At 46.4% G+C, this 20,545-nt stretch overlaps 1 protein-coding gene across 1 annotated transcript; it reads left to right on the forward strand.

Moving 5' to 3' along the window:
- The first annotated feature begins 9,994 nt into the window (after positions 1-9,994).
- Positions 9,995-11,296, forward strand: LOC145948118 (uncharacterized). The gene has a single exon (XM_083057873.1). It carries the CDS (start codon positions 9,995-9,997, stop codon positions 11,294-11,296), a length of 1,302 nt encoding a protein of 433 aa, XP_082913999.1.
- Positions 11,297-20,545: the final 9,249 nt, after the last annotated feature.

Here is a 20,545-nt window from a genome sequence, read left to right on the forward strand (position 1 = left end):
TGTGGACATAGAAAACGTGGACATGAACTACATAGCCAATGTCCACGAATGTTCTCAGAGGGTAACGCATAATGTCCACAATTTTGGTTGAGATCCATGCTAATGTGCACGAAATGACGTATATGTACAGTGGTGATCAGTGAGGTTGCGGGACATATTTTTTTTTAAATAAGTTTATAAATGTGTAGTAAAATTTAAGATACAAATCTTTTCATGTGCTTATGCGTAAATATGAATGATCATGATGTCAAATTTGCGAATAATGCATAAGTACATGAAAAAATTGGTATCTTGAATTTTACTGCACATTTATAAACTCATTAAAAAAAAGTGTTGCAACCTCACTGACCACTGTACATATATTAATATCGCTCTCTCGCTCTCTCTCTCTCTCTCTCTCTCTCTCTCTCTCTCTCTCTCTCTCTCTCTCTCTCTCTCTCTCTCTCTCTCTCTCTCTCTCTCTCTCACACACACACACACACACACACACACACACACACACACACACACACACACACACACACACACACACAATTATTGAATTTTAGTTGATCCATGTTCGAGCTTATCGTCCAATGCGCCTTTTAAGTAATATTTTTTAGAGAAATTTTCATGTTCGTTGTAAGGCTCAAAAAAATAACCTTTTCATATCAATGCTGGTAGCGTAGCAGGAGAGTACATGACTAGTAAATACGGGAGCCCCGGTTCAAGACTCTTTTTTTTTTTTTTTTTTTAAGACTGGAAATGCCTTTACGCACTCGTCCGGCACCCCTGAGGGGGAGTAACCGGACTTGTGGGGGACTCACAACCTGACCACCGGTGCGGCCAGGCTGAATACCACACGGTACTAACCCCGATGTTAGTACCGATGCCCTAAAACCAGTCCGTAGCCCGTAGCCGAACGAGGAAACACCCGGAACCGCTCTCGCATAACCTCGGGTGCTTCCCCATGGCCCGACCCGTTTCCGGGCCCTTCCCGAAGGGCGGATTCCCCCCCTTTAACCAATACCCGTGCTCTTGCAAGCTAGAGAGGAGGACCAGGCTACCAATCCTCCTCCCCTCGTCCCTGGACGACGTGCGATGGGAAAGAGATCCCTCACTCCCTTTCCCTGCCGAACCGGACGGCGAGCCGCGCAGCGACTCACTCACACTCTCCAAACATACGACAAAACGCGTATGGACGAAAAGACAGAGGGCGTAACCGAACCGGCCACTCTCCCCCCATCGAGGGAGAAAAATGCCGGCCGCAGCCCCCATTACCACACTAAACTTTACCACAAACGTAAAGTAACTAGGACAGGAGGCGTAACCGGACCACACGATCCCCGTTTCCGGGGAGCAGGTAGGCCGCAGCCCACATATAGACGTTAGACTTGAACAACAAGACCACAGACAGAGGACTCAACCGAAAACCAGCCGCTCTCCCTCAAAGAGGGAGAGAATGCCGGCCGCGTTCCCCATACACAACATTAGACCAACAAGGACAACTCATTCGCTCAAACCACGCAAAACAGGAGAGGGAGGTAGCCCGACGCTAGCCGGGTCCACCTCCATCTCCTGCGACACACTAACAGGCGCACACCCGGATGACCCCCCATCGGGGCGCCCCGGGGCCTGCCTCCGACCCCTGGGAGCATCCTCGCGTCCCCCATCGACCCGCTTGGGCGGAACGACCAACTTAGCACAGCCGGACGAACCCAACCTGTGCCTCGCCGGCCGCCCACGCCCCGCGCACGCGACACAATGCGGAGGGGCCGCGCACGAGGCTGCTCGATGCCCCTCCTTGCCGCATCTAAAACAGCACGCGGTGCGATCCACGGAGGAACCACACCGCGATGCCGCATGCCCGATGCTCAGGCAGCGGAAGCACTGAATGGGCCGGCGACTCAACGGATGAACCGTCAGAGTCGTCCAGCCCACACAGAGCCCCCGCGCCACCGTGAGCCTACGCGCCGCCATCGCCGGGCACCTCAGCCACAGGGTCCCGTAACGAGCACCCTGGGGAATCCGGACCTCTCCGGCCCGAATCTCCCCGACCCCGCATCCACCGACAGAGGCCACCTCCGCCAAAATCTCGTCCCTCGAGACCAGGTTGGTGACGCCCTTAAGGCGCACCTCCTCGGTCCTCGTGGGGCGAGCCACTCGAACGGCCCGAGAGCCGGCAAATACCTCGGAGAGGCTGGCAGCCAAAGCGTCCGCCCTCGCCTCCGACCCTTCGCCCGGGACTGTGAGGAGCATGCCACCGGCAACTCCCCACCGCATCCGCAGTCCACCAATCCCCAATTCCTTCAGGCTTACGCCCGCCTTCGCCGCGGACAACACCGAGGCGTAGGACGGGCGATCTTCCCCGTCACCCGCCACCGTCAACGACACGACGGAGGCAAGCGGTACGTGGACTCTCTCCCGAGTCCCACGCGCAGAGTCCGCAACCGCCGGAACCCCTCCACCGGAAGCTCCGCCAGGCAGACGCCCACGCCGGGTCTTCTTCCTTTTCCGTCTTTTAGACGCCCCAGCCCGAGAGGCATCCGCGACACCCTCCGCAGCGGCAGAGGGCGCGGAGCCCCCCGAAACCGGGGCGGCACCTGCGACAGACGCACCTCCTCCACCCGCCGAGGAAGGGGGCTCGGGAGATCCTCCAAGAGGAGGAACCCCGGCCCCAGACTCCCCGACCGGACCCGGCCGCAACGCCGCCAAGACCGCCGAAATGACATCGCCCCTCATGTCCAGCAAACGCTGATCGAGGAGCGACGTCATCTCCTCCAGCAAAGTCGAGGTGCCCCCTGCTTCCTTAAGAAGCGAGAGAGCCCCCTCCGACTCCACGCAACGCTTGGAAGCCTGAAGCTCCTCCAAGTCTTCTCTCTTCCTCTTCTTCAGCTCCGCTGCCTTGGCCGCCTTTTTCGGTGCCTCCCGATAAAGGAGGCGCTCAACCTCCTCCCCAAGATTGGGAAGACTGGCTCTGAGAGCCCCCAGCTCCCCAGTCACCCTCGAGACCTCCTTCTCCAGGGTGGCAACCCGCCTCCTCAATCCGGCATTCTCTGCTCTTATGCCCTCTACCTCGGGGACCGCTGAAGTAGAGATCCTCTCCTCGCACACCCCTATAATCTCCTCCAATCTAGAGGAGGAAACCGCCAACTCCCTCACCAGAATCTCCTCCAACCCGGTAACCTCGGCAACCTTCCTGATCTGACCCAGGTATCTATCCGCCAGAACCTTAAGGTCCAGCGCAGAGACACCTGTAAGTCCCTCCCGGAACTCCTCTCTGGAGGGGAGCTGCTCCCGACCCATCCTCGTGAGGTTTGGACCGATAAGCGGATCCAGCACCCTATCGGCATCCTTGAGAAGGATCTCCTCTCTGAGCGCAGCATTCAGGCGCTCTTTCGCCTTAGCGAGCCCAACATATTCACCGGTCGTAGCCGGTCGACCGCGCTTTTCGACATAAGTTGAGGACTTACCTTTAGGGGTCCCCTTCTTCCCGGATGGACCTGCCCTCGGAGAGACCCGTCCTCTCGCAGGAGTCCGTACCTCGGTCCGAGACACCAACGCCTCATCCTCCCCCAATGGTGAAGTCGACCCAATGGAAATGAAGGAGGGGTCCTCCTCCCCCGCCTCATCCGAGGTGTCGCGAACCACCTCCACCTCCAACAACCGAGCATGCTCGCCGGAGTCCCTGCTCGGTTTCCGCGAACTCACACACGACCGGGGGGGCTCAGGAGAGTCTCTCCCCCGTTCACTCGCACTACTCACACTCGAAAGAGATTCCATCGAGGACTGAGAATCTTTCTCAGACTCGAAAGGATCCTGGTAGTCTTTGATCATGTCCGACTGTAACAGATTGTCCCTGAGGTCTATGAGGAAATCGAAATCTTTATGATTTCGATCTTCCTCTGAACAGGCCCCAGTAAAGTCCACAATCCGCCTGCGGATCCTCCATAGTGGAAGATGGGTGTTCTTCCATAAATGCACCAAACTATCCACTGTATCACGGCGTACTTCCCCACTAGCCCGCGCGATAACCGTTTCCTCTGGTGCCCTCGCCGTCAAGGCATCAGATGGCCCGTCGTCCGATGACGACGAGGGGGAAACCGGGACAATATCCCCCCCCGCCGGTTCCTGGTATCCGACCCCAGGAAAGTCTTTCTTTTCATTGTGCTGTCCATGTTGTATAAGTTCTTCACGTTGGTTTTCTGTCGGGGTTTTCCTTTCCTTAGGAGATTGTCTCACCAGACTAACGGAGCCTCCTCTCCGGGATTTTTATCGAGGTTTTCCTTCCTCTACCAGCAGTGGGCCAACTTCCGAAGAAGAAGACCCTATGGGACCCGCTGGCATCCCCTTGTTCCATCAAAGATGGAACTGTACACTCTTAGCACCCGATACAAGTATCGGGTGAGCTCTCTCACTACGGCAAAGTGGTGTACGACGAGAGAGCGGTTCAAGACTCTAGGCTGTCATAATTTATTTTTATTTTATTTTTTTATTTTTTTTATTATGTTATATGTACATATAATATGTATTATTTATTACGTAGAAGTAAATATTCAACATATATTTATTGTTAGAGACACATATATCTTCTTATATTTAAAATGCATAAAATAATTATAATATAAATAAAATATTTTTACAGAGAAATCTCTCGTAATACATAATACATATTATATGTAGAAAATATTTTCTCTGTAAAAATTCTATTTTTTCTGTAAAACAGATTACGATTATTTTATGCATTTTAAATTTATAAGGAGATATATGCGTCTCTAACAATAAATATATGCGGAATATTTACTTCTACGTAATAAATAATACATATTATATATACATATAACAAAATAAAAAAAATAAAAATATAAAATAAAAATAAATTATGACAGCCTAAAGTCTTGAACCAGGGCTCCCGTATTTACTAGTCATGTACTCTCCCGCTACGCTACTAGCATTGATATGAAAAGGTTATTTTTTTGAGCCTTACAACGAACATGAAAATTTCTCTAAAAAATATTATTTAAAAGGCGCATTGGACGATAAGCTCGAACATGGATCAACTAAAATTCAATAATTGTGTGTGTGTGTGTGTGTGTGTGTGTGTGTGTGTGTGTGTGTGTGTGTGTGTGTGTGTGAGAGAGAGAGAGAGAGAGAGAGAGAGAGAGAGAGAGAGAGAGAGAGAGAGAGAGAGAGAGAGAGAGAGAGAGAGCGAGAGAGCGATATTAATATATGTACAGTGGTCAGTGAGGTTGCAACACTTTTTTTTAATGAGTTTATAAATGTGCAGTAAAATTCAAGATACAAATTTTTTCATGTACTTATGCATTATTCGCAAATTTGACATCATGATCATTCATATTTACGCATAAGCACATGAAAAGATTTGTATCTTAAATTTTACTACACATTTATAAACTTATTTAAAAAAAAATATGTCCGGCAACCTCACTGATCACCACTGTACATATACGTCATTTCGTGCACATTAGCATGGATCTCAACCAAAATTGTGGACATTATGCGTTACCCTCTGAGAACATTCGTGGACATTGGCTATGTAGTTCATGTCCACGTTTTCTATGTCCACAGAGGGCGTATCGCTTTCAGGGATCACCTAAAACCGGGCCGTGACGTCTCTCAGTCTTCTCTCTGATATAAATGCTTGATTTTAGTCTAAACAATTATATGTAAAGAGGAAAATCATTAATTATCCTTAAATTTTAAGTATTGACGCAGGAAAAACAGTAGCGCGCAAAAATATGGTTTCGCGAAAATGACGGGACGTTACAACAGAAAACGCGCAACACTTCTGATTACGCGCATTCGTTACGCGATACGCGATACGCGATACGCGGAAAATAGGTGCCATGGGACGCCACCCTTACAGTACGTATCGATCCTGCACAAGTAGTTGTATAATAATATCCCGTAAAAAAATTGCTCATTTTTAATTATATAATCATATATATAATTATATATAAAAATATCTAATTTATATATAAATATATATAATTCTCATATATAAATATATATAATTGTATACAATCATATGTAAATTATATATAACCTCAAACCTATGCTCCAATATTTATAGATTCATTTGTCAATTTTTGAAAGAGAATATTGAAATTTCAAAGTATTATTATGGTTTTCGAGCTTTTATTATTTGCGTACAGCCATAAAGTCGCGTCTTAATCACTCGCAACTAGTTTTATATGCTCCAATATAGATAGATTAACTTTTCACTTTATACCGCAGAATATTCCAATTTCAAGGTATTATATTCATGTTTTCGACCTTTTATTATTCGCGTACAGCCTTGTATGGTTTAGAATAGATGTAAAGTCGCGTCTACATCCTACAAAACTTGTTTGTTATGCTCCAATATAGATAGATTTACTTTTCACTTTTTACCGCAGAATATTCCAATTTCAAGGTATTATATTCATGTTTTCGAGCTTTTATTATTCGCGTACAGCATTGTATGGTTTACAATAGATGTAAAGTCGCGTCTACATCCTACAAAACTTGTTTGTTATGCTCCAATATAGATATATTTACTTTTCACTTTTTACCGCAGAATATTTCAATTTCAAGGTATTATATTCATGTTTTCGAGCTTTTATTATTCGCGTACAGCCTTGTATGGTTTACAATAGATGTAAAGTCGCGTCTACATCCTACGAAACTTGTTTGTTATGCTCCAATATAGATAGATTCACTTTTAACTTTTTACCGCAGAATATTCAAATTTCAAGGTATTATATTCATGTTTTAGAGCTTTTATTATTCGCGTACAGCCTTGTATGGTTTAGAATAGATGTAGAGTCGCGTCCACATCATACGAAACTTGTTTTTTATGCTTTAATATTTATAGATTTACTTTTCACTTTTTACCGCAGAATATTCAAATTTCAAGGTATTATATTCATGTTTTCGACCTTTTATTATTCGCGTACAGCCTTGTATGAATGAGAATAGATGTAAAGTCTTGTCTACATCCTACGAAACTTGTTTTTTATGTTCTTATATTTATATATTCATTTTTCACTTTTAACCGCAGAATATTTAAATTTAGAAATCTTGTTACAATGTTCTCGAGATGATATTATTGGTTTATGGTATTGTGTCGATTAGAGCGGATATGGAATTGCGTATAGATGCTGTGGAAGTAGTTATTTATTATATAATATTGATAGTTTCATTTTTTTACATTTTAAGATTACATATTGAATTCTGGAAATGTTATAATGATGTTTTTGAACTGCTGTTGTTCGTATACGGCTTTCATCCCTCTATTTCTATGGATATAATTGAAATTAAACAAAAACGCGAAAAAAATTTAAAAATTAATAACTCGGAAAGTATCAGTCGCACAGCGATCGGGTTTCGCGTGATGAAAGGTACCATTGGCTCCTTGCAATCGTTACAGTTTCGTCCCTCGATTCTGTTAAACAAATGTAATATAATCAAAAAAATTTTTCTTTTTTTCACTGGACACTTTTCCGTCCCGCATGGTCTAATAATATAAATTTTTTTTCTTTTACAGATTATCCTCGCAATTTTCGAATTAATCTATCTCTGTGTTATTGAGAGCGCTAAATCCGTCTTTTTCAAGACGCTTTCGGCAAGCCTTCGCAGGCGTCTAAGGTAAGTTGATTCGCTCTCTCTCTCCCTCTCCCTCTCTCCCTCTCTCCCTCTCTCCCTCTCTCCCTCTCTCCCTCTCTCCCTCTCTCCCTCTCTCCCTCTCTCCCTCTCTCCCTCTCTCCCTCTCTCCCTCTCTCCCTCTCTCCCTCTCTCCCTCTCTCCTCTCTCCCTCTCTCCCTCTCTCCCTCTCTCCCTCTCTCCCTCTCTCCCTCTCTCCCTCTCTCCCTCTCTCCCTCTCTCCCTCTCTCCCTCTCTCCCTCTCTCCCTCTCTCCCTCTCTCCCTCTCTCTCTCTCTCTCTCTCTCTCTCTCTCTCTCTCTCTCTCTCTCTCTCTCTCTCTCTCTCTCTCTCTCTCTCTCTCTCTCTCTCTCTCTCGAGTTCTCGGTGAGTATAGACAGACGTGTTTTTGACAGCTCTGCTCTGTGTGCGATTTTTCTGCCGCTTTTTGGCCCTTCGGGGTCCTCGTCTTTAATTTTTTAGTACCGTGGAGTCAAGGGCGATCTGGCTTGACGCTTTTTCTGCTGTTCCTGCTGCCTGCTTGCGGTCAGTGAGTGATTTTGTTGGCTGGACATCTCAACGAATTTTTCCGACATTGGTTAATCGTAACGAAGGCAAATGTTTTGTATACAAATGTGATGGAGATCGGCGTAGGAACTAGCGGGCAGGAAGACGGTGGCGGAGGCAGGCGGGGACTTACGAGGCAGTCCAACAGCGCGGCGGATTTAAAAGCGGGTATGTCAGAGAGATCAGGTTTTGAGGCGTTAAATTTGTCTAGGGTGAATGCGCTTAGGGTGACGGTTGACGGACATACTGAGACGGTATCTAGGCTTTTGTTATCTGGTAAGGAGACGTTGGACAGGAGAGAGTCTATTGCGGCGGCTTTCCGTGCGTGTAGGGAAGCATTTATGGAGGTATCAATAGTATTGATGAATACATTGGAAGAGAGAGCCGTATCTACGAGCTTTTCAGCGGCTGACATAAAAAAAGTGGTTGCTGAGGTGCTCCACGATCATGAAAACGTAAGATCGTTGAAGGCGAAGGACAACTTTAGCGGTGTGAGAGGCGGGAGCGAGGGTAAACGTGCCTATGCTTCTGTGGCTTCTGGAGGACGGTCGGAAGGTGAGATTAGAGTGTCGCGAGGTCCTACGGTGGAATTGACGAATACTACTAGCTTCATGATATTACCGGATGAGAAGAAAAAGGGAACGTACACCTCGTCTCAAATTACCAAGGAGACTTTATGTAAGGTCCTTAAACCAGCCGATTATGGTTTAAAAATAAAGAAAATATCTTATACACGGGACAAGGGTGTCAGAATCGAGGCGCTCTCGCCGGATATCGCGAGTATCAAGGCTCATCCTGGTCTCATTGAGGCTGGTCTCAAGGTTTGCGAGAACACTAAATTAAATCCCAGGACAATTGTGTACGGTGTACCTAATGAAATGTCGGCGGACGAGGTAAGAGATGAATTGCTGGCTCAGAATCTAGATGGTATGCACAAGGAGAATGTCAAAGTTGTGTATACTTTTAAACCCAGGAAGGACAAACACAACGAGCTGTATATTGGAGGTCACACCAACCATACGTAAGGCTCTTTTAAAGAACGGGAGGATCTATCTGCGCTATGTGGCATGTTCTTTCGCGGATCACGTCAGGATCATGCAGTGCTACAGATGCCTTGCGTTCGGTCACTTTGCTGCTGACTGCAAGTCGGAAGCGGCATGTGGACACTGTGCGGGCAGCCATGAGATGAAGGATTGCAAAAACAAAGGTCAATTACCCAAGTGTCGGAATTGTGAGCGCCATCGTGGAGAACGGGATGAGGGGCAGCATTCTGCTATGGATGCAGTGAGGTGTCCTTTATTGCGTAGGAAAATAGAGGATAGGATTGCGTATATAAATTATGACTAATGCAAATAATGACCTTGAGGATATCAAGATTTGTCATACAAATTGTCAGTCTCTCTACGCACATTTTGACGAGTTCGAACATCATTTCAACGACTCCGAATTCCATGTAATCTGTATGTCAGAAACATGGCTACGACCTTCTATAACGGACGCTATGGTGAGGTTACCGGGTTACTCTCTCTTCAGGTGCGACAGGGAGGGGAGGCGTGGAGGGGGTGTGGGTTTTTATCTGGCTGGCCGTCTCCGTGGCTCCGTTCTTCGTACCTCTGCGGGGACGCTCGTTGGAAGACCGGAATATATAATAGCGGAAATTTTATTTGATAATTCGGCTAAGTTACTTTTGGCGGTAGTTCACAGACCTCCTAACTCAGGCTACATAGATGAGTTTTTCCAGGTTTTCTCAGACCTTCAAGTGAACTATAAGCATTCGGTTATTGTGGGGGGACTTTAATGCAGATATGAATTTGGTAACATTTGATAGTCAGCAGCTTGGAACGCCTGTGTCTTCGTTAAACTTACACATGGTCCCTTACAATTCGACCCATATCTTGAGGGACTCGAGCACATTATTGGATCTGTGTATAATAGATGACTTGGACAAACTAAGGAATTATGGACAATATGAGGTGGAATTTCTGTCGGCTCACGATCTGATTTACATTACATATGATTTCAAGGTGCGGCGTCGATATGAAAGAAGCATACTTTGCAGAGATTGGCGAAATCTAAACAGGGACTCCTTTCAATACGACATCAATATCATTGACTGGTCGGATCTTTATGAATCCAGCAACATAGACGAGAAGATGGAAGTCCTCAGAAACAAACTGTTGGAAGTTTTTAATGCACACGCGCCATTGAAAAGGAGATTTTTCAAGAATTTGCCGGCACCATGGTTAACGGAGCGCATTCGGCTGGCTATGAGGGAAAGAGATGTAGCAAGAAGATATTGGCGGAGACATAAAAATGACTGTAATTATGATCGTTACAGAGAACTACGAAATAAGGCGCAACGCATGGTACGCTTAGCGAAACAGGCTTACTATCTTGACATCTTCAATCGAGCAGGTGATGCAGGAGAAGTCTGGAGCGGGCTGAGAAGATTTGGACTAATTAAGTCAAGAAACGTGGGAATGCGTCTGTCGCACTCAGTAGAGGAACTCAATGAGTTTTTTGTGAGCGGTTTGAAGAGTGCTGCTTTGGGGGACTGCACATCTCAGAGGTCTCTGGATGACGTACTCTCGGGCAATTTCGACGACAGAGATTTTCACTGGAGCTACGTTACGCCACTCTCGATCGGAAGGATTATTAAGACAATCAAATCTAATGCTACGGGTACAGACGGGATCTCACTGAAGATGCTGAAGATGGTGATGTATGATATCATGCCTGTGCTAGAACACATTTTTAATTTCTCATTGATGAACGGGGCCTTTCCAATGCAGTGGAAAGCGGCGTTGGTGTGTCCGATTCCAAAAGTGAAGAGTCCCACAACGGTACAGCATTACAGACCTATCTCGATTCTTCCGGATCTGTCGAAGGTAATGGAGAAGGTGATCAGTGAGCAGATCCGCTCTTATTTAGAACAAACTGGCGGCTACGATCTGTATCAATCAGCGTATAGAAGATATCATTCCACACAAACATGTCTGATAAGAATGATGGATGAGGTGAGAAAGGCTGCTGATGACAAGATGGTGACAGTGTCGGTCTTTTTTGACTTTCCAAAGCCTTCGACAGGGTGGATCACTTTCTGCTAATTAGGAAACTAAAGAGCCTTCATTTTTCTGACGGTATGGTGCGTTGGATTAGTTCATATTTGAGCGAACGAACTCAGGCGGTAAAGGACGGAATGGAGGGTGAGATCGTCGCCTGCTCCTATTGGCACGGGGGTGCCGCAGGGCTCGGTGCTAGGACCTCTATTGTTTGTGCTATATATATCTGATTTTGGTCCTGTACCAAGATATTGCAAATATAATTATTATGCAGATGATCTGCAAATATATACACATTGTAATCCTAGAGACTTGTTGGACACAATTCGAAGAGTGAATGAGGATATAGATGCGATATGTGACTGGTCTGCGGCAAACAGCCTCATCCTAAATTCTGAAAAGACGCAAGCTATTATCATAGGTACATCACGTTACATTAATAGCATCGATATGGATACAATTCCGAGAATCACAGTGAGTGGTAAGGCGGTACAGTATTCCTCGTCTATCAAATATCTCGGAGTAACGATAGCAAAGAACCTATCATGGGAGAAGCAAGTAACCAGTACTACAAAAAAAAGGATTCACTCAGTACTCTATCAATTAAAACTCTGTGGACACTTATTTCCAGTGGCTTTAAAATCCAGGCTTGTCACCTCATTAATTAATCCACACATTGACTACTGCTGTGCAGTTTACACGGATATGACGGCGGAGCTCAATCGTAGACTCTACAGAGCGGTCAACTCCTGTATTAGATTTATATACAATATTAGATTTGACGAACACATAACACCATATTATGACGTAGGCTACGTTGGCTTAAGTCAGGATCTCAGGTAGGGCCTATTTCGTGAGTTGTCTAATGTATAACGTACTGGCAACTAAACAACCTAGCTCTCTCTTCCTGTATTACAACTACAGAATGCCGGTATCGGATAGAGCTACCAGGGCACCTGCAGATAACTTAATACAGCCTCTTTGCAGGACAGAAGTTTATAGACGCTCGTATAGGTTAACGTCTATCAGACTTTGGAACGGACTGCCGTCAGAAATTAAGAAGGCGAAAACGTCAATGGACTTCAAACTAAAACTCTATGCGCATTTCCTGCTTCACCCTTGCGATCATTGATGTGGTGTGCATGGAACCTATCTCTCTGACATTCAAGGAAATAAGCCATTATGTATATGAAATTATCTCTCTGACATAACTGCGAATATAAATGGTGCAATTCACTTTGCTTCTATACTTTTTTTTTTCTTTCACTTACTGTCTGTATATTTATGAATATTCTTGTATGTTATCTCACTTCAAGTCTAGCATATTCTTGGTTATAAGTACTATTCTTTTATGCTTTGTATTATTTTATTTTATTTTTATTTTATTTTCTATATATTCTATTGCCGCTCTTGTTAATGGTTAATTACATTTTTTCTATGTACTGTTTACTGCGCTTGAGGGGAGCAATCCCAGGGCGCAAAATAAATGAAGCTTTCTCTCTCTCTCTCTCTCTCTCTCTCTCTCTCTCTCTCTCTCTCTCTCTCTCTCTCGCTTTGCGCTTCGCGAGGAGCCCGGAGCGACAACTGCGGACCTCCGTCTAGCACCAGAGTCCGTAGTCACGGGTAAATGTTTTCTTTTGTTTATGTATTTTTTTCCCTTTCCACGTTTCCTTCTTTCTACACTCACTCGAAAAAATGCGGTACACTTGAAATTTTAAAATTTTAAATAACAATAACTTGGTAAATAATTAAAACAGAAAGGTTTATAAAAAATTTAAATGAACCTTGGAATCTCTACTTTAAGAACCTATTCGTTTTAATGTTGCGAGATAAATATATTTAAAATGGCGCATTTTCTATGGGATAGAAAGCATACGATGGTACAGAGTCTCCTCTTTAAAATCATTTTAGCATTTTAAGCTTTTTAACATTTTAAAGAGGAAACTCCGTACTATCGTATGCTTTTTATCCCATAGAGTTACGATACATAACTCAGGCCATGTTTTGTCATCCGCCATTTTCAGTATATAAATTTCGCAACATTAAAACGAATAGGTTCTTTAAGAACAGATGTTCCAAACTTAATTTTCGTTCTTTATAAACCTTTCTATCTTTATTACATACAAAGTTATTGTCATTTAAAATTTATCTTAAGAGTTACCGAGTGAGTGTATTATTTGTTTATATTATTGTTTTATCGTTTATTAATCTCTCGTCATTCCTTAATGTTTCAGAATTTACTCAACCACCACCGCGCGAGATGGAGCAGGACGGCGACGACGACAACTCTGTCGGCAGACACGGGGTGGAGGAGGAGGAGGAGGAAGAGGTTGCCGAAATGGCCGGCGCGCGATCCATCGCGGCCCTCTGTCCGAGGCCATTGGACAATTTGGTACAGGGCGTGCAGGTTACCGAGGACGAAGACTCGATCATGGTCTGCTGCACGTCCCTGGAGCCGATTGTCTGCGAACAGGGGTGTACGCTCTACACCCGACCGTTCGCGATCGCGCGTTGCGCCAACGTAAAGCTGACGCGCTATCTGGCGAAGAGGCCGCTATTCGTCGGGGCGCGCGGAGTGTACCCTGCAACGGCTGCGACGAAGGAAGGAGCGGGAAAAACATGCGACCCCAACGCGCGAGAAAAGAAGCCCTGGTACCGTTTGGTGACGGTGGACGGTCGCCTGGTCCTCGTACTATTCCAGTACGACGACCAGTGCGAATTTTTACGGGACGTGCCGGTGCGAGCGGCCGAGCGAGAGCCGAGCCGGCTGCAGGTATGCAGCGCCGCTTTTATGCGGAAAGTCTTGCTGCGTGCGGCTAAACTGTGCCACGACGATAGCGAGACCGCACGCGGCGGCGTAAGTTTCGCACGCTACGAGGTGGACCGCGACTATCAGATCTTTCAGCGGGATTTCGCAAACTTTGCGCGCCACCTCACGTCGGTCATCGAGGCGACCGACTTGCGCGAGGTGTGCGGGATCGCCTATCTGCGCTTTTACGTGGCGCAGCACGGCTTACGGCTCGAGAAGGGTCACGCAAAGACCCTTCTCGCTCGGATCGCGCGAGTGGACCACGATCACGTGGACGTGATCCAGATTCATCGCGCCGACACGATGCGCTGTACCGCCGCACCAGCGCCAGGACCAGGAGCTTCGACGACGACGACGGCGGCAACGCGGGACTCGGACGACGACGCATTGCTGATTAAACTATCGGGCCGCGTAGCCCGCGATCACAACTCGCTAGCCGGAATGTATCGGGGCTGCATCCGGCTAGACGACAAGGTCGATCGCTATCGAGCGGGTTTTCTGGCCGGTTACGGGTATTTTTGCCGACACGCCTCGGCGCCGGGCGCCCAACACCTTGTCACGTTCGCCCAGGCGTACAATTCGTCGGCAAAAATGGCCAGACCCGCCGATTCCTGCTATCTGGCCAATTACCTGATAGCCAGTGACTACCCGGCCAATCGCGGCGATAAGAGGATGGATGATGTGGCGGAGGAGACGCGTCAATACTCGCGCGACCTCGCCGCCTACTGCGCGACTTTCGTCCGCCACGGGCATGCGCTGCGCGTCGAAGAGGTGGTCACGCTGGATCGCGCTCGAGTGATACCGCACCTCTGCGCCAACATCTCGAGCGCAATCGATATTCTTGGCAATTTTGCCGAAGGCGTGCCCACCATTACGACGGGCCAGCTCGTCGAGCGACGCCTCATAACGCGCTTCGGGGCGTGGCCTCGTCATTTCGACGAGACCGTGGGCGTTGATCTGAGGCTCGTTCGACGAAGCGTCAGGTCGACGTGCGGTGGCGATGCTGGCAAACGCGGTCAGCGTGAGCCTTTCTGCCCGCCCGCGCACGCGTGCGCGGGCGGGCAGAAATGCGCGTATTGTATTTCGCGCACGGCCGCCACCGCACTTACAACTATGGCCTGATGCGGACCATCTTCGCCAACGGCAGCGAGGCATCCTCCATCCACGGCGGCATCGTACTATTACGTGGACACGACGAGATTGCAGAGGCAACAACACCGACCACGTTGGACGAGGCGATGGTGCCCGGATACACCTCCCGCTTTCAGAAACTCCTATTGGACGCGGTGACGCACATTGGCCACGTCCAACTTTGGATGCCCTCGGCGTACAATACGCCCGAGAACGCCGAGAGATATCTCGTCGTGTGCGCGGCCACGTGAGCCTACACGTACGGCTTCATATCCGCCAAGTACATGAAGGAACGCCCCATCGACTGGTGCGAGCTCGTCGAGTCGTTCGCCACCACGTTCGACAACGCGGCGGCGGCGAACGACGAGCCGTCTAGAGACGCACCGCCGTTCTCGATGGGACGTTTCCTATACATGTACAGTAGGCACACGTGGTACGATTGCCGCCACGTCGACATCGTCCGCGTAATGGCTGCGGACACTATCGCGCGCGCATTGTCGCTGGAGCCCGGCACGACCGTCGCCCGTGTCGCGCGTTCCAGCCTACGTCGGCCGTCGGTCGACGATAACGAGGACCTGTACCGCCGCTTCAGTGGTGCTGTTAGACAGTTCGACGTCTTTCCGTACCACTGGATAAGCGGTACGGCTAAGCAACATTCCTGGGTCCTCGTTAAACACGACGACCGACGTCCGCCGACCGTTAAAAACGCGCGCGAGTTGATGCGCGAGTTGATGCGGCAGGCGAGATGGCTCGTAAAGCGACGGCGAAAAGGAAGGCGGGCAGAAAGGGCAGAGGAGGAGCTAAAGCGAGCAAGAGGAGGAGGAGGAGGAGTAGTGTCTCCTCCTCGGCGATTGTGGAGTGGTCGTCGCTGTCACCCTCGCCTTCGCCCTCGCCCTCGCCCTCCCCTCCGCCACCGCCGCCCGAGTCGTCGCAGCTATCGTCGCCGTCGCCCTCGCCGCCGCAGCCGCAGCCATTACATACGTCTTCGTCGTCGTCGTCGTCGTCGTCACCCGTCGTTGCAGCCGCCCGTCCTCGTCGTCTTCGTCCTCGTCCTCCTCCTGTCGCTGTGGTGGAAATGGAGGTTGATGAGGAGGAGCCTGTCCCTGGCACGTCCAGGGACATTACGCCGCCGCCGCCGCCGCCACCACCACCACCACCACCACCAACGCGACCGTCACCGTCGCCGCCACCACCACCGTCGTCACCCGTCTTCGTCATCGTCGCCCATCCTCATCGTCTTCGTCGCCCGAAGAAGCAGCAGCAGGAGCCTGTCCCTGACACGTCCAGGGACATAACGCCGCCGCCGCCGCCACCACCACCACCACCAGTAAAAGGACGGCGGCGACGAAGAAGACGAGGAAAAACGACGACGACGGCGAGGACGACAAGTGGACGCCGCACGAGGAGTCGCTCGACGACGAGGACGAGGACGAGGAGTGCGAGCGGAAGACGCCGCCCCGTCGCGTCAAACCGCCGCCGAAACGGGCGGAAGGAAAATTGAAAATAAAGAAGACGATCCAGTACGGTCTTCGGCACGACGAGGCCTTATTAAAGCACGCGCTACAGATTGCGAACGCGACAAATTTCAAAATGTGGAGCGCCTTCAAAAAGGCCAACCCGGACCTCTTTGGTCACTGTCGCGTCCGCGATATAATGGACCGACTAGCCCAGTTGGCCAGAGGTCTCGGGACCCAACAATTCAAGGCGCTCCACGGTGATCGCGAGATTGCCGCGCTTCGCAATCTGTTGCGCTAAGGCCGTAGCGGATCGTCTTCTTCTCTCTCTCTCGCACTCTCTCTCTCTCTCTTTTATCTCTCTGTTGTAAATAATTTGTATATATTTGTAAATAATTTGTAAATAATATTTTCATGTAGTCTACGCGCTTCAGGGGACTTGTCCCAGAGCGCTAAAAATCTCATATCCCGCACACACATATCGATCGTCATTACGTCTATCGTGTTTATAAATTATACAGTTACACACATGATACTTGGAAGTCTCAACTTAGTACTTCAGAGATATGTCCAGACATGTATTTTATAATTATTTCATGTCCGATATCGAGGTGATGGTACTAATAACGCGGACGATAGAGCATTCTTCCTTCTCGTTAGGGAGGTCACCAACGAAACAATTTATTATATATCTAATACAGTTGGAAAATTGGACAATAGTCTGTCTGCTGAAACTCTAAGGGGGAATCGTTAGATTGCGCGCACGGATATATAAAAGAGTTTATGTTGTTGGTCTTGTTGGTGTGGTAGAGGTACTTGGTGCGGTTGGTTAGATATCTAAACTCTAGATTCTACTTTGCAAGCAAAGTGAACGATATTTGGAAATTTTGATTAAGATAATAATACCGCTTCTACTCTTATATTCTCCCGAGTTGCTACGTCATAGGCGGGGGAAGGGGCGGAGCCCTGCACCCCCCAACCTCGCCTTGCGCCCGAGAACTGGGGGGCTTCGCCCCCTTGAACCCCCACTGTGCGACGAATAGCTGACCAATTTTGATCCAATTTTACAATAATTTGATTTGGCATTCAATTGTGGCGTATATAACTTGGATCTTACTTATTATACAAGATATTATATGTAGGATTAAGTTATTTATTCATTTAGACTGTTTGATATATAAAATTGGTTTCTGCGATACATGAAATTTGTAAATTATGACTTATATTGGTCGAATGATTATATATATGGATTTGGCGTTTGTTGGTGGCATATTATAATCATACTTTGTTAATCATACAAGATACTGCATTGAGGATTTGGTATCTGATCTACACTGATGGATAATCATTTATTTGGTTCCTATGATATGTCAAATTTTTATATTTTGACCTATTTTGTTCGAATCTTGAAATAATTTCTTCTTTTTTTGGTCCGGCCCCTTTGCGGAAAACGGTCGATAAAAAGAATAAGTGCAATGTATAATATCTAGGCGAGCGATAAATATACATGCAATAAATGTAAAATGGAGGCGTGCGAGGTATAGTATAAAGGCGTGCGATACATTGAGGCGTGCAATGTATAAAATAAAGGCGTGCAATGTACAATATCGAGGCGAGCGATAAATATACATGCAAATATGTAAAATAGAGGCGTGCAATGTATAATATCAAGGTGAGCGATAAATATACATGCAATAAATGAAAAATGGAGGCGTGCGAGGTATAGTATAAAGGCGTGCGATACATTGAGGCGTGCGAGGTATAAAATAAAGGCGTGCAATATATAATATCAAAGCGAGCGATAAATATACATGCATTTAATGTAAAATGGAGGCGTGCGAGGTATAGTATAAAGGCGTGCGATACATTGAGGCGTGCAATGTATAAAAAAAGGCGTGCAATGTATAATATCAAAGCGAGCGATAAATATACATGCATTTAATGTAAAATGGAGGCGTGCGAGGTATAGTATAAAGGCGTGCGATACATTGAGGCGTGCAATGTATAAAATAAAGGCGTGCAATGTATAATATCAAGACGAGCGATAAATATACATCCAAATATGTAGAATGGAGGCGTGCAATGTATAATATCGAGGCGAGCGATAAATATACATGCAAATATGTAAAATGGAGGCGTGCAATGTATAATATCAAGGCGAGCGATAAATATACATGCAAATATGTAAAATAGAGGCGTGCAATGTATAATATCAAGGTGAGCGATAAATATACATGCAATAAATGAAAAATGGAGGCGTGCGAGGTATAGTATAAAGGCGTGCGATACATTGAGGCGTGCGAGGTATAAAATAAAGGCGTGCACTATATAATATCAAAGCGAGCGATAAATATACATGCAATAAATGTAAAATGGAGGCGTGCGAGGTATAGTATAAAGGCGTGCGATACATTGAGGCGTGCAATGTATAATATCAAGGCGAGCGATAAATATACATGCAATAAATGAAAAATGGAGGCGTGTGAGGTATAGTATAAAGGCGTGCGATACATTGAGGCGTGCGAGGTATAAAATAAAGGCGTGCAATATATAATATCAAAGCGAGCGATAAATATACATGCAATTAAAGTAAAATGGAGGCGTGCGAGCTATTGTATAAAGGCGTGCGATACATTGAGGCGTGCAGTGTATAAAATAAAGGCGTGCAATGTATAATATCATGGCGACCGATAAATATACATGCATTTAATGTAAAATGGAGGCGTGCGAGATATAGTATAAAGGCGTGCGATACATTGAGGCGTGCGAGGTATAAAATAGAGGCGTGCAATGTATAATATCAAGGCGAGCGATAAATATACATGCAATAAATGTAAAATGGAGGCGTGCGAGTTATAGTATAAAGGCGTGCGATACATTGAGGCGTGCGAGGTATAAAATAAAGGCATGCAATGTATAATATCAAGGCGAGCGATAAATATACATGCAAATATGTAAAATGGAGGCGTGCAATGTATAATATCAAGGCTAGCGATAAATATACATGCAATAAATGTAAAATGGAGGCGTGCGAGGTATAGTATAAAGGCGTGCGATACATTGAGGCGAGCAATGTATAAAATTGAGGCGTGCAATGTATAATATCAAGGCGAGCGATAAATATACATGCAAATATGTAAAATAGAGGCGTGCAATGTATAATATCAAGGCGAGCGATAAATATACATGCAAATATGTAAAATGGAGGCGTGCAATGTATAATATCAAGGCGAGCGATAAATATACATGCAATAAATGTAAAATGGAGGCGTGCGAGGTATAATATAAAGGCGTGCGATACATTGAGGCATGCGAGGTATAAAATAAAGGCGTGCAATGTATAATATCAAGGCGAGCGATAAATATACATGCAATTAAAGTAAAATGGATGCGTGCGAGCTATTGTATAAAGGCGTGCGATACATTGAGGCGTGCAATGTATAAAATAAAGGCGTGCAATGTATAGTATCATGGCGACCGATAAATATACATGCATTTAATGTAAAATGGAGGCGTGCGATACATTGAGGCGTGTGAGGTATAAAATAGAGGCGTGCAATGTATAATATCATGGCGACCGATAAATATACATGCATTTAATGTAAAATGGAGGCGTGCGAGGTATAGTATAAAGGCGTGCGATACATTGAGGCGTGCAAGGTATAAAATAGAAGCGTGCAATGTATAATATCAAGGCGAGCGATAAACATACATGCGATAAATGTAAAATGGAGGCGTGCGAGGTATAGTATAAAGGCGTGCGATACATTGAGGCGTGCAATGTATAAAATAGAGGCGTGCAATGTATAATATCAAGGCGAGCGATAAATATACATGCGATTAATGTTGAATAAATAGACATGCGACAAATAAGTAAATAAACATGCGATAAATACAATG

The sequence above is a fragment of the Prenolepis imparis genome, unplaced genomic scaffold, assembly GCF_030444845.1.
Source record: "Prenolepis imparis isolate NDT839.2.m4 unplaced genomic scaffold, iyPreImpa1.0 SCAF_246, whole genome shotgun sequence".
Taxonomy (NCBI): Eukaryota; Metazoa; Arthropoda; class Insecta; order Hymenoptera; family Formicidae; genus Prenolepis; species Prenolepis imparis.

Bases quoted from the DNA above. Each gene is read 5' to 3' on its own strand.
- LOC145948118 (XM_083057873.1), top strand. From the start codon at position 9,995: ATGAATTTGGTAACATTTGATAGTCAGCAGCTTGGAACGCCTGTGTCT.